Raw genomic sequence first — 15,827 nt, 5'->3', positions numbered from 1 at the left:
AATGGCGTAGTGAAGCCTGCTACATGAATATATGTAAGAAGGCAGTGATATAACAATAGCCGGCATGTACACAAAAACACAGCTGTCCATTTTGTATGTCACAATTTTGTTATTGCCATATTAATACCTTTCACTTCATTCAAATTTTAACATTTTATTCAAAGTGAAAATTTGTATGCCAAAAATAAGTAAATAGGTAAATTTATTTGTTTTAAATTATCAGTTGTTATTACAAATGATATAGCAGATCTATTTTAAGCTTCTCTTTGTAAAATAACGCCAGGTTTGTTAGAGTTTTGAATAATTTTACATTTTATATATTAGTGGCATTACTACTCCTCTCTACGGTAGTCGGAAAATTAGAAATATTTTTAATTTAGCGAGAGCGACAACTGAGAGCCTTCTTTCGGGTAGTTATGCAACTGTCTAAGTAAATGTGTCCATAAGAGCTTATGTATTTTAATACTTGACAGAGTCGCCTTCTTTGTGTTTACAGCACGACAGTCATAACTTCGAAGTCGTAGATAATAACTTGAAACCATTATTAACCCCAAAAACAACGTCAGCCAGTTGCAAATTGGATAGGAAAACAAAGTTTTAACTTTGAGAGGATTTGGTTTGATTTCATTGGGAGTTACAATATGCTTGACCATTTGCTTCCTTTTTCAGGAATTCGTATTTGTCTAATTGTAAATTAAATTTGCTTCAGACAATCATTTAAATATGAGTTGTAATGAATTTAAATGTACGAAATATGGAAATAACAATTGTGTATGTCGTCTTGGTAAATTAAACAATGTTTACGATATACATGTATTTTTGAAACATGGAAGGTGCATTTCTTGCCCTTGATTTTCAACTTCAATTAATTTGAGCAATCTTTATAATAGATTACTCAATAAATACAAATTTTTTCAAGATATCTGTATTAACAAATAACGTCAGTCTAGATTCAACATGACTGTAATTTTAAATTTAATTTTTCGTATATTCAACGTCAATACTAATTTATTATTTTTTGACATACGTTGAATGCAACTTCTAAGCCTATATGAATTGATCTTAATCGAAATAATGAATTGCTCTCATAATCATATTTAGTGATTACATAGTCTAGACGCAGATTGCCTTAAGGTTTTAAGCCATATTTTTTTATATTTTCAAAGACAATAGAAAGATTTTACAATAAAAAACAAAAAAAATATGTTTTGCCAGGCAATTTTAAAATAGATAAAGTTCATTTTATATACATTTGCTATGGTATAAAAGATATTTGTGAATATGTTGTGAAGTTGTATTATACACGTATTATTCTTTATTGTTTATTGTAAATCACTTACAGAAGCAATAAATTATTGCAAATGTTGTGTAAGATAATAAATAAAACTATTCATTTGATCCTATATTTCTCAAAAAGATAGAGGTTCTGAATTAATAAAAATATCATATATGTACAATGTAAAAGCAACGATTCCACTCATATTCAAACGAATGATCTCTGGTGAGGAATCATCAGTCTTGATCAAAGATGGTATTCATAATATGCTGACTTTTTCGGTTTACCAAAAAAAGACGCAAATGTTTTTAATTGGTCCCACAGAACAATACGCAAGTATAGGAGAACTAATAAACCAGAATCAGAGAATGTTAATGAATAGAGAAGGCGAAAATGTTAGCTGCTCTAAAATTTAATTTATTACTAAGAAACATTGAAAAGGCGTAAGTTGGAAAATAAAATTATACCACGCCAGAAGGGAAAATTCAGCACTCAGTAAGGAAACTCAACGAACTACATCACTATATAAAGGGAATCAACGAACGTTAAAATGTCTTTGGTTTGGTATTGCAGAGGAAGACCTCCACTCCGTTGGAAGCACCAGGTGGAGAAGAACCTGGCTTCGTTTGGAATCTCCAATTAGCGCCACCTTGCGAAAAGAAGAAATGACTGGCGCGCTGTTGTTAACTCGGCTATAGCCGCGTAAGCGGTTTCCACGACAGCAAAGAAGAAGAAGCGGACATTGTCGCCAGATGATGATTTAAATAAATTTTGTCAACTTCGGCACGATACACACAATTCAGCGCTAATATGTATGCGAGTTCGTATGTATATTTGTCAGCAAAGTTGTAATTTGTTTTTTTTCACGTTTTTTTTAAACTAATATTTTTTGTTCCGCTCCACCTCCGCGCGGATTCGCGCTTATTTCCATTGCATGCACTGATGAACACACATAGGTGTTTCAACGGAGGATTTATATTATATTATTATATTTCTCAATTTGCGGAGCTGTTTCCCTCAGATCTAAAAGTGAAAGAAGACAGGTATCATGGTTGACTGAATCGCTCCATTCTGGGAGAAAACTGCTGATCCTTAAAATGATGTTGTTAACTAGAAAATTATAGAGAAAACACCAATGAAAGAATTTAATAAAGATATAACATATGTTCTCGAATTTTGACGCTGTTTATTGAATGCATCCTATTTTTTCAAAAATTAACTTTTATTTGGTTGGTTTAATATACACTAGGCATCAAATGAAAGTATAAATTTAAAATATAAAAGTGGTCAAATGAAAGTATAAATTTTGAAAAAATACAAAACGTTTGGTTTAAAAGTAAATTTAGTAATTGATATTGCCTTCTTTATTCTGAATTACTGAACGAAGACGTTTTGAATGCCTCGAACCAAATTTTCTAATATTTTCATTGGAATAATGTCAAATTGACGCTTCGTCTTTAAGAAAAATTATTTCAAGTTTGTACTGCTGCTTTTCGGTATTTTGGAATCAAAAATTAACCACAAATGCTGAATTGGATTTAAATCCGGTGACTGAGCGGGCCAGTCAAGTTTTTCGATTAAATTCTTCAAAAAAAAAGCGAGTAGCCAGGCGAGATGTGCGCTGGGGGTCGTTATATTATGAAAGATCAACGACCTCAAGTTCACTTTTTTCGCATCTATTTTCAAATTTTGAAGAATGTTAACATATGAAGCACCCGTCATTCGTCCATCGATTTTAACTACATTACGTACACCAAATTTTGAGAAACAACCCCAAACCATGAGAGAACATCCTCCATACTTGATTGTATTCAGCATGGTTTTAAGCGATCAGAAGGTTTACACGACACTCGCTTATGTGTTCTTTGACTCCTTAGCTCAAATTTAAATTCATCTGACCAAATTACTTTATCTCAAAATGTGATTGGCTTATTTAGATATTGTCCCGCAAACTCTAGTCCCTTTTCTCCTACTCAAATGGAAAACATAGTTTTTTCGACGTAGTTTTTAATTTACTGTTGTTTATTAATGGAAACATCCATACCGAAACTTTCGATCAACTAACGCGATAAAATTTCAGGGTTTTCAGGAGCCTTACATCGTACAAGTCGCTCAGCGTGTATAGAAATTTTGGACTTCCGCCGTATTGAGCCTTGCATGTCTTCTTTCTCTTAAAGTATTCAAAAGTCTTTTTTGCCTCTCCGATCGAAATGGAATATTGTTCATATATTTTTTGATACGTTTCACCCCTCTTCCCATTTCCTACAATTAAGATCCGTTTCTCTTCAGTTTTTCGTATTTTTTACTAAGAAAAGAACAAACAAAGGTTCACCATAACAGAAATTCCCTTAATAAATACAAATTTATTAAATCTGTAGTAAAATTCAATTTTACCTTGGAAGAAATTAACCAAAACTAAAATTATACTTTCATTTGACGCGCTTTCACACAAGGCTCACCAGCAAAGACTAATCACTCTCGATTCGCGCAGGAAAAATGCATTAACCACCCCTACCGACACGGTAAAAATTGATGAAATCGGAAGATAACTCCGTCCAATCCCCATTTAGCGGTACTGTTTAAAACTTTTAAAAGTTCGATAGGAGTCATACAATTTTAAACCTGAGTTGGTATGAGAAGGCTTAATAGGAGCTAGGTAAAAACGGAACGATGGCAGGGGCACCGCCCCCTTAAAGGTGAAACCACCTATCTCGGGACACGCCAAACCGTCTACCGAACCAAATACACAACATTATTTTCTCATTTCTATGTAACAGTGCGAAAATGGGCGAATGGCCAAACCGTCTACCGAACCAAATACACAACATTATTTTCTCATTTCTATGTAACAGTGCGAAAATGGGCGAAATCGGACTGAAACTACGCCTAACTTCCTTATAACACAATCTTAAATTTTATCAGATTCTTTCTTTTCCAGTGTACGAATCAAGAAGCAATTAATTTAACGGGAATAAACTTTGTACCAATAATGCCTTTAGGGTATGCTTCGATTTAACCAAAATTGTCCAAATCATGCAAAAACTGTTTAAGTTCCTAGGTAACGAATATTTGGAACCCAGTACTTATAATTGACTTTTTATCACAAACGGTAATGTGATATATAATAGGTTGTCAAAAAAGTCTTGCGGTATTTTCGCTAGTTGGCGCTGAAAGCACGTAGTTCTAGTTTTATTCGTCGCATCGGGTCATGCTATATCTTTCTAGAAAGCTCATTTCACGCGCTAACACGTGTTTGATTAAATGTCGTTTCTTTTAAGTCGTTCGTGAGTTATAGCGTCGCAAACATGTAGTAAAATAAAGAGAAAATACGGCATATTTTACAGTACTACTACGATAAAGGCAAAAATGCATCTCAAGCCGCCAATAAAATTTGTGCAGTTTATGGACCCGATACAGTTTCCATTTCCACCGCACAACGATGGTTTCAACGTTTTCGTTCTGGTGCAGAGGTGGTCGAAGATGCGCCACGCTCCGGAAGGCCTGTCGTCGAAAATTGCAATAAAATCGCTGAATTGGTCGAAAGAGACCGGCATAGTAGCAGCTGTAGCATCGGTCAAGAGCTGGGCATGAGTCATTAAAAATTCATTTCAATTTCAATAAAAAAAAATTCAATAAAAATACCGCAAGACTTTTTTGACAACCCATCTATATATATAAAATTAAGTGGCAAAACTTCCTGTTCGCATCCTCCTCTTAGACGGCTTGCCCGATTTCAATGAAATGTTCAGGGGTGATTGGAGTCTGTTTGGAGGGTGCACATAAGAAATTTAATGTGTATCATTGCACGTTTTGCAAAAAAAAAAAAAATGTTACATCCCGCCTATACAAATTCTCATGAAATAATGTTTTGCCGCAAGATTGGCAGTCCTGTCAAATGCCTTTTACTAATAAACAGAAACAACTGGCGGATGTTTACAATTAATAAAAAACATTGACATCGCATGTTGATCGTTTTTGCCTGTCATTCGGTCTTTCTATGAATGACTGTCAAGCAGACAAGACATACAGAACGTGAGTGTTCCGCTGCACTGAGTGCATCAAAAAAAATGTTTCAACATTGTGTGTATTTTTCTCAGATTTCAACGTGATTAACATTCTGCGTACAACACAAAGCAAGTGAGTATTGTTATTGTTTCGTATGTGATGCCATGCGGTTCGATTGTCGTTGAAAATGCGCGGTGTGTGTAAAAAAAAGTGTTTCAACATTGTGTGTTTTTTTCCAGATTTAATTCCATCGATTTCCTACATTTATTCGAACCGATTTTATGTTTTTCTGCTGACCGTGCAACACACACAAAGCAAGTGAGTATTGTTATTGTTTCGTAAGTGCTTTCATGCGGTTTGCAAATACACTGTTGGTGGGTCTTAAAATACATAGTTTAAGATGTAGTTTTAAGTTAATTTTTCCATTTTTATTTATGTACTTCAAATATGTATACTCTAGCACGACCACCGGGGACAACACTAATACCTTTTTCGAGTTGTGTGAAAACGATGAATTTGCAAGAACATTGCTATATACCGAAATACCACAATATTTCAATTGGAATCCATCATCGAAAACATTTCAACGACGAAAGCAAGGGGAGCGTGTTGACGGTTATCCAAATGTCCGTAATACCGATGCCATAAGACGCATTTTCACCATCCATCCGAACAACGCCGAATGTTTCTATTTGCGTCTGCTATTAGTCAACGTGCGCGGACCAAGATCATTTGATGGTTTGAAAACTGTTGACGGTCAGTTGTGTGCGACGTATCGTGAAGCATGTCAGCGATTGCATTTGTTAGAAGATGATATGCATTGGGACACCGCACTTCATGACGTATCACTCACATCTCATCCAAAACAAATACGCGTACTATTCGCCATAATAATATCTACATGCCTTCCGTGAAATCCGCAAGAACTGTGGAATAAGTACAAAGACTGCATGACCGAGGACTTATTAATTTTGGCGCGTAATCGAGCATCGGACGCAGACTTGCTATATACATTACTAATGTATAATGATGCTTTGATATTGGTTGAAGATCTGTGCCTTACAGTTGCGAATAAGGCATTAGCGCAACTTGGCATAACTGCGCCCAATCGTTTAGCGATTGATATGCTTGACCATGAGCTTCAACGTGAACAACAATACGATTGCAATGAATTGCGTGCTTTCATACAAGCTAACATTACCAAATTGAATATTCAGCAGAAAAATGCTTATGATAAGATTATACGAGCGGTTGACAATAACGCCGGTAGATTCTACTTTCGGGATGCGCCCGGTGGTACAGGGAAACGTTTCTGATCTCTTTGATTCTTGCTACTTACTATACGGTCACAGCAGAAAATTGCGCTGGCAATTGCTTCGTCAGACATCGCTACTACTCTACTTGATGGCGGCCGAACAGCACATTCTGCGTTGAAATTACCGTTGAACATCCAAGTCGTTGAAACACCAACGGCTACATATCGAGGAATTCAACAATGGCAAAAGTTTTGCGAGGAGCTGGAATAGTTCTATGGGATGAGTGCCCAATGGCTAACAAAAAGTCATTAGAAGCATTCAATAGAACAATGCAAGATTTACGAAAAAAGCAACAACTTTTTGGCGGAGCATTAGTCTTATTATCCGGCGATTTTCGGCAAACTTTGCCAGTCATTCCTCGATCAACTCCTGCCGACGAAATAAACGCATGTTTAAAATTGTTAGTTTTGTGGAGACATGTTCAAACGCTGACTCTTACCATCAACATGCGAGTCCAATTGCAAAGTAATCGATCCTCAGCGGCGTTTTCGAAGCAGTTGTTGGACATTGGCGAAGGCAAAATAGAATCGATGATACCGGTTTGATCACATTGCCGAACAACTTTTGTACACTTTTACAATCGAGAGAAGAATTGATTGAAAGTGTATTTCCGAATATTGTTCAACACTATCAACGCCACGATTATTTAATTGAACGCGCAATATTGGCACCGAAAAATGTACACGTCAACGAAATCAATTTTGCCATTCAAGAAAAACTGACAGGAGAAGCTACAACATATACATCTATTGATAGCGTTTTGAATCAAAATGAAGTAGTCAATTATCCAACTGAATTCTTGAATTCTTTGGATCCCCCCGGTATGCCACCGCATCGCTTGGTCCTGAAAGTCGGTTTACCCATTATACTTCTACGAAATCTGAAGCCACCGACTTTGTGTAATGGCACAAGACTTTCAGTCAAAAAAATGTGGCCAAATTTGATTGAAGCAACAATACTAAATGGCAAGGCAGCAGGTGAAGTTGTACTCTTACCACGCATTCCTGTGATTCCAACGGACATGCCGTTTGAATTTAAGCGCTTGCAGTTCCCAGTACGTCTTGGCTTTGCGATGACCATCAACAAATCGCAAGGGCAAACGTTTCAAGTGTGCGGCGTCAATTTGGAAGAACCATGCTTCTCTCACGGCCAATTGTTCGTCGCATGCTCGAGAGTGGGAATACCAAGGTGCCTATTCATTTACGCGCCAGGTAGAAAAACCAAAAATGTTGTATACCAATATGTTTTATAAATGTTTTATAAATAAGTAACAGTGTTACAACAATAAATAAAACATAAAGTAAAAACCCTTAAGAGTTTTAATCGATTGAGGTGTAGCGAAAAACACAGGGTAACAGCTAGTTATAAATAAAATTCAAAGATAATCTTTTCCTGAAAATGGGTTGAATCGGATCAATAATTTCCCTAGCTCCCATAGACCAAATACAAGGATTTTAGAACCTCCAGGTGACTTTATAGCGCATTTGTATATCGGCCAACATGGAAGTTATGTCAACGAAAAAGGGAGACACTATTTTAGCGATTACAGGAAACTAAAATGGATACAAATTGGCCAAAACTTAACCCATATAACATCCAGGTGACGTTATTCCATATGATTGGTGATGGCATGTTAAGTACCTTAAGGAATACCAAGGCACATTTTATTAGTATATGGCGTATTAATAGTATGTAGTATTGGGAAAACAAGATAAAATTTGGTCGATAATACTCCCAAATCCCATATACTACACATGTATAATGATGGATCACGTTGTGATAGGCGAACGACACGTCTTTACTGTTTTAGACGTGAGTGTGCTCCGAGGTCCCAACATCGACTCGGACCACTATCTTGTTGCAGCCAAGATACTCCCACACCTCTGTGCAGCAAAAACCGCTCATCAACAAACACAAGGTTCGACGTGGTGAAGCTGCAATTAGAAAAGACAGCCACGATTTTCTACTCGACTTGGAGTCCTGCGATTCTCGAATCGATGACGATGGAACAGACGTTCTACTGCCTGACCAGAAGAAGTTCGAATAGCAATTACCCGCCTGAAGAAAAACAAAGCGACGGGGGCCGATGGATTGCTGGCCGAACAATGGCGACGAAGAACTGATAAGGAGCATGTGTCAGCTTCTTTGCAGAATATGGTCGGACGAAAGTATGCCTAACGATTCGAATTTAGGTATGCCCTACCAATCTTCAAAAACGGAGACCCCACAATCTGCGCCAACTACCGTGGGATAAGTACTCTTGCGTAGTACTCCTTTATTATTTTATTACGTAATATTATTATTTATTATGACTTAGTTGTTTATTATATTTAAATAGGAAAATAGCCATATGCATGATTAAGATAAGATTGTTTATAAGATCGAAGTCGTAGATAATTTTGTCTTTCTTGGAACCAGTATTAACAGCCACAACAACGTCAGCCTCGAAATCCAACGCAGAGTAGCTCGTGCCAATAGGTGTTACTTCGGACTGAGTAGGCAATTGAGAGCTAAAGTCCTCTCTCGACGAACAAAGACCAAACTCTATAAGTCACTCACAATTCCCGTCCTGCTACATGGTGCAGAGGCATGGACGATGACAACATCTGGTGAGTCGACGTTGCGAGTTTTCGAGACAAAGGTTCTACGAAAGATTTATGGTCCTTTGCGCGTTGGCCACGGCGAATATCGCATTCGTAGGAACGATGAGATTTATGAGATATACCATGACATTGGCATAGTTCAGCGAACCAAGTGACAACGGCTACGCTGGCTAGGTCATGCCGTCGGTTGGTTGTTGTAGTTTTAGTGGTTTAGGGGATATCTACATTAATGTTAAAAGAGGGCGGGGCCACACCCACTTTTTCAAAATTCAATTCTCTGTGTGAAATTAAAGTACTATACCTTAATTAAATGCTTCGTTATGGCACTTTATAAATTTTGGGCTATCTCGCTTGGTTTAAGTGATACCTACAACTTCTAGGTGAACAAAAGTATTATACTGTGTAGCAACAGGTTGCAAGAGTATAAAGATTACCGATACCGTCAATACAAAATTCATTACAGTGTAATAAATAACGTAAAATATTTCAGTGTTCGATGGGCCAGGTTTGCTTTTTTTAAGATTATTTATTCGATTGCCACACTTCTGTTATTGTGTGAAGAAAAAGAATACTATATATATATACATATATACTCTTAATCTGAAGGACATCTTCTATCCGTACATATCTATATCAAACCCGAAATCGGGGAATGCTATTCGAAAATTTACCCTCGGTTCTACTTTATTTTTTAATCCCGCAATTGGGATCACATTTTTTTAATTCCTTAATTTTTTATCATACCGTTTTATTAAAAAAAATTTAGTTCAAATGTTATTCGAATTATTGACTGCGATTTAAAATAGCATCCCCAGATTTCGGGGTTAAAATGGGTATGAACGGATAGAGGAGGTCCTCCAGATTAAGAATATATATACATTTAGTTGCCGCTGACTTATGGTTTTTGAGATATTGGCATTTAAAGTTAAAAAATCAACTATTTAAAATGCGTCTTTCTCCGATTTTAATGCATTTTACACTTATAGTTTATACTGTTATATCCACTAACACTACACTAATTCGTTTCTAATCATTTATTTTATAATAAATAGTGCAAAAATAACTTTAATTCCATAAAAAACTTTAGTTAAAATCCATTTATTCATAAAATAAGAAAGTGGTTGTAAACAAGCAAAAAATTAGTGTTACCATATTTTATAATGGAATAAAAATAAGATAAAAGAAAGATTATGACGTCATAACAAAATTCATTATCGTGTGATGTGTAATGTAAAATCTTTCAAAATTCTCAATATCTTGATAAATCCCGGTGTTGGATCTGGCAAAAAGGAGTTCAATGCAAAAAAACTGAGCACGCCTAGGTGTTGGTCCGACCAAGGGTTATTTTTTTGAAGCGCGGCCGAAGGCCGCCAATGCAGAAAGGCATTCTATGCGGAAAACTAATGTGTTATATATTTCCTGTCATTGGGGTATTATTTGTTTTTTTATTTCCTTTGGTACTTCTGTAAAATATGAACGTAAGGTAACACTGATTATACTGGTCAACAAATTTGTAATTTTTTTTGTCATGAAAATTTATATCAAATTTTGAATATACTAGGGCCACCAAATAATAACATATCAATGAAAAAAAATGTACACATCATGTTTTCTTGTGACATCAAAACATATATTTTCGTAAAAAGTACAAAATTCAGCAACACTTACAGAATTATTTCCTAATATCTAATAGATACTTATGATTTTCTTGAATATTTGGCTTTCGGTAGGTCCCTTTTAAGTCTCCAACAATAGTCTGCTAGCATGCCTGGACTCCATTTCCCTTGATAAAATAAGAAATCTTTGTACCACGAGAAAGTAAATTCCAGTCGTTTAATGTAGACCATAAAAGCTCAGCCTGTTTTTTAGACAGATTTAAATAACGTACTAAATCGTTTAAATCACGATGTGTCAATAAGTGCGGTTCTTTTGAAGTTGACGGTTCATAACTTGAGTCACTATCTTCAGCTACCTTATTATGCTGACTGAAAACAAATTCCGGACTAGAATTCTCACTTTTTGATCGGTTTGAAGGCATCGGCAGAGGCAGTTCGGCACTATGTAGGATGGGTCTCTTGGCCGAAGACAAGTTTGGGTACTGGATAGTGTGTTTGGATTTGGTAATAATACCTTTTGTTTGAGTCAAATAAAAATAACAATCACTTACATGATCCTTTGGTTCCGTCCAAATCATTGGTATAGCAAATGACAAAATTAATTTATTTTATGTAATTTAGCAAATACAATAGTTACACAGTCGACTAAATGTAGTTATGTAAACAAAGGAACGTATATGAGGTCAGAAATGAATATGTAGCTATCACAAGAAAACTGGAAGTGATAGAAACAAAACTGTTATATATTTTTAATGAGGGTACACCAACATAAATAAAAATCATAACAAAGTTTATGTGACAAAAACAGTGTTTACCAGTGTTATTAGTTAGAATGCAACCCTTTTGTTATTGTGCGATCAAAAATAAATGAACAAAAGTTAAATGTTGAATAAAAGTTATTTTTGCACTATTTAATATAAAATAAATGGTTAGAAATGATTTAGTGAAGTGTTAGTAGATATAGATGTTAAAAATATAACATTAAAATTCATTATAAATGGGAAGAACACACATTTTAAATAGTTGAATTTTTGAAATTTAAATGCAAATATCTCAAAAACCTTAAGTCAGCGGCAACGCTATGTATATATATTCTTGATCTGGAGGACCTCCTTTATCCGTACATACCCATTTTAACCCCGAAATCCGGGGATGCTATTCTAAAATTTACGCGAATTATTTTTTAATGCTTTATTTGCAACCCTAGTTATTATTATATTTATTAATAAAACATGTCATTTATTTAAGATCCTTCATAGCATTAGACATTCGAGTTTTCGACGATTATGACGGAAAGCATTCTTCATTAGGAATGTTTTCTGTCGCTACAACAACAGCAAGAAATACATCATGTACCATGTATTATATATTCATACATACTATATATTCATATTCGCGTGTGTGGTAAACTATTCTATATATTCAAGAATTAGAAATAAGAAAACGATTTTAAGTAGAATAACTGACACTTTAATAATTCTAAATTTTACATAGTGTTTCCCATTTCCATTAGATAGTTGTTTAGAATACATTTGGCAATTAAAGTTATTATAACCAAACCCGCGAACTTGCAATTAACTTAAATTTTCTCAATTTTCTTTACACTGTGAAGTGTTGCAGCGGCGTCAACACAACCAAACACTATTAAATACCAATAACAATTGCTATTAAATGATGGGACTCATCGACACATTTTTTAGCCTTTCATACCAACATTTAATCGAGCCCCAAAAGCAGAAAACTCATTTTATTACACATGGATGTATGTTTTTATGAACTTATAAATGAATAACCATCTAGGTAAAATGTAGCATCAGTTATTTTACTTTTTGTATGTAAACTAAATGAAAAATTTTAATTTAATCACTAAAATCCTTAGTATTTTGCACATAGCATTCCTCGTTTACCACTTCTATATGATTTTCGCCATTGTTGATATTTATCGAATTTTTCCTTGACACTGTTTTTTATTATTATTTTGTATTTTATAGGTATCTTTGGTTATTTTGTAGCAGCTGCCAGACATAGAATATTACCTTCAGCGTGTTACTAAAATCTCTTCGATTTTTTCGACGCCCAATGAAACAAGTCTATACATACAAAAGTACGTAACTATGAATGTTACCTACATAACACATACATATGTACATATGCAAGTGGTTTATACTTTTCTATCACTCCGTTTATTTATTTGAATGGTGGTTATTTACCTTTTCTCACTTAAATGCATACACATCTGCACACGGCATGGTGCTATAGATCGATCAATGACACATAGTAATATGCATACACATTTACACATGGATAGAAAAGAAAAGGCGATGACGACTTATTTGATGATACACACGACATGATGTTATGAATCGATCAATTACACATAATAAAACCGCTCATGTCGCCTAAAAATACATACATGAATTTTCATATTTCAATATAACATGCACAGCACAAAACAACGTTTAGCTTTTAGCGCTCATACTGTCTCTAATAAACGATACGAAATATGTAACAAAGAAATTCTTGTTTTATAAGAAAAATAAAATATACAACAGTAGCGTGCTAACTAACTGCGCATTGAACTAACTTTGGTTGCAACCCGTTTTTCTTCTGACGTTTGCAAATAAAATCGTTATCCACACTAACGTTCAAGAAGAGATTCCCAGCATACACTGAGTGCACACACTAAGACTTTTGACGCTCGAACTGTTTTTTTCGTTGCCAAAGGCACGACGAGGAAAGACGAAGAGACCGGCTCGGACGGCATGCTTTGTTCGCTACGAGCGCTATTACATGAAGCAACTTTTGTTGCTAATTCTCGGGCGATTCTCTTTTGCTGTCGCCCATTACCATCACACGAGCAACTTGTGTTGCGCAACTCTGTTCGGGTTTTTTTCTCATTCCCTTTCACTTTACTTTAACCCATTGTCGTTTCTTTTTCCTTATAGGTATTTGGGCCACTCTATCACATATATTAATCAGCTCTGTCAATTAAGAAATACATTTTATTTATTAAAACAAACATATATCACCCTTTTTACTATCGTCTGAATCAATTTGTATGGCTTCCTCCATACATTTCACAATATCTTTAATTAATTAGATTATTTCGTCATACTCCATTTTCTAAAATATTTATATTATGTTATGTATGTATGTATACATATTTGCAAATTACTTACTAAAAGATGAAATTAAATTTTTTAATATATTCAAAATATTAATTTCAAAAAGAGATACGCAAATGCAACTATGTGGTACGAAAGAAAGAACACGAATGCCGAAAAACGTGGCAGCGAACTGTTACGATTAAGAACACAAAGCGAGTTGCTGGACACTGGAAACTCGGCGCGATTCCCCTCACCTCGTCGCCCCCTCGCCTATAAGCCAAGAGTTCCCGCAACAAAAGTTGCCTCGTGTAATAGCGCTCTACTATGCTTTTCGGCATTCCTATTCATTTTGAAATTCTTTCTTTCACTCGGTCACAGTATATACTGAGCACTCGGTTTCAAACATGATTGTGGTTGTGCTACTTCGGAGCATGCTTCGTAGTACGAAAAAAATTTCAATCCATAATGTCAAAGAAACTTTTTTGTTTTTCTCATAAATTTTACTTAATACCATCAAGATTATGTGTAATTTACATTCTATTCGTATTTAGTTATTTTTTAAAACCCCATTTTTATTCGCTGATATGTTTGAAAAAATGATGACAAATTGTTGTTTTTGACACAACCTTATATAATTGAATCATGGTTTCCATAGGATACTTACAAAAAGGGATTATTTGGCTCTTTCAAAACCCTTTCACGGTGTACAGACCGTGGCACAATAATAAAACACATACGATGGCTGCAAAAGATGGTATACCGAAATCGATGTAAAGTTGGTATAGCAAACTATATTATGTAAAAGCTGTCTTTGACTCGCCTGGCGTTAGAGAATCGTGAATCGAACAAACTATACTAAATGTTCAGAAAAAAGGTACAAATTTGCGCTTACATGTTTTTTACGCATGCGGAATTGTTCTACGTTTCTTTCTTGTTGGACAAAATGTTTTTTTACCCGTCTGAAAATGTTTTAGAGGTTACTTTGTTATGTTTTCTATAAATTATTATAATTGATTTCAAGTTTTTTAAACCTTAGCAAAGTGTTTTCATTTGTCATTTGGACCATTCACAATAGAAAAACTGATCTTATTTATGAAAAATAAAAATTCGTAGCATTGAAGATAGCGGTTATACCAGGAATCAGGGATAATGGGATGCCCAACTTATTCCAGTGTGAGAGCGCCTCAAAATAAGCGTTTTTTATAACATTTTCCATTATGGCCACATCGAACAAAATAAGAATTTTTGTGCATTTAAATTAAAACGCGCAACGTTTATTACGATTGCAAATTATTATATATTGGACTTTTAATATATGGCGAAACCACTTAAATCCTTTTTTATGATTTTATGATATATTAAAACAACTGACTTTCGATCTTTCAATACTTAATAAGGTGAATTAAGCCTGTTAGTTGTCAATTAATGAATGTTTTTAATCATTTGTAATAGAAAACGATTTCTATTATGCATCAAATTACAAAACGTTTCATGAAATATGTTTAAATTTCGCATTTTCTTTGATTTTTATTGTTTTAAATTTTTATTAACGATCTTGAACGGCGGCAACAAATTTCTCCGTTCACATATATTTTTGGTGTAATTTCAATCTGGCCGTTCCAGTCATTCCAATTGCAAAACGTCAAAACCTACCCAATCCAGTCAACTGTCAAAGTTCGGTAGGTGAGCGGCTCTCACATTTCCAGTGACAGGAGAGTTGGGCATCCCATTATTCCTGGCTCCGCTTTGAGCGTCCATCAGGAATAAAGGGATGTCCAACTTATTCCAGTGTGAGAGCGCCTCAAAATTTGCGTTTTTAATGACATTTTTCATTGTAACCAGATTAGAAAAAAAGCTATTTTTTGGGCATTTTAAATAAAACACCCAATTCGCATTTTCCACAC

General features: G+C 35.0%; 2 protein-coding genes across 2 annotated transcripts in view; both read right to left on the bottom strand.

Moving 5' to 3' along the window:
- LOC120779610 (calsyntenin-1) overlaps nucleotides 1-13,502 on the bottom strand; it is a 40,842-nt gene extending 27,340 nt beyond the window's left edge. Inside the window, exon 1 of the mRNA XM_040111959.1 lies at nucleotides 13,401-13,502. The gene's annotated coding sequence lies outside the window, so the exon portion shown is untranslated. The remainder of the gene's footprint in view (nucleotides 1-13,400) is intronic.
- LOC120779613 lies at nucleotides 10,927-13,378 on the bottom strand. The gene is made up of 3 exons (XM_040111961.1): nucleotides 13,230-13,378; nucleotides 11,368-11,373; nucleotides 10,927-11,298 (listed from the first exon to the last, which is right to left on the bottom strand). Exons 1-3 carry the CDS (start codon nucleotides 13,239-13,241, stop codon nucleotides 10,960-10,962), a joined length of 357 nt encoding a protein of 118 aa, XP_039967895.1. The 5' UTR covers nucleotides 13,242-13,378; the 3' UTR covers nucleotides 10,927-10,959.
- Nucleotides 13,503-15,827: the final 2,325 nt, after the last annotated feature.

This window comes from Bactrocera tryoni, unplaced genomic scaffold (assembly GCF_016617805.1).
Source record: "Bactrocera tryoni isolate S06 unplaced genomic scaffold, CSIRO_BtryS06_freeze2 scaffold_11, whole genome shotgun sequence".
NCBI classification, from domain to species: Eukaryota; Metazoa; Arthropoda; class Insecta; order Diptera; family Tephritidae; genus Bactrocera; species Bactrocera tryoni.
The sequence above is the reverse complement of the archived record's forward strand: the minus strand, read 5'-3'. Positions and strand labels throughout refer to the sequence as shown.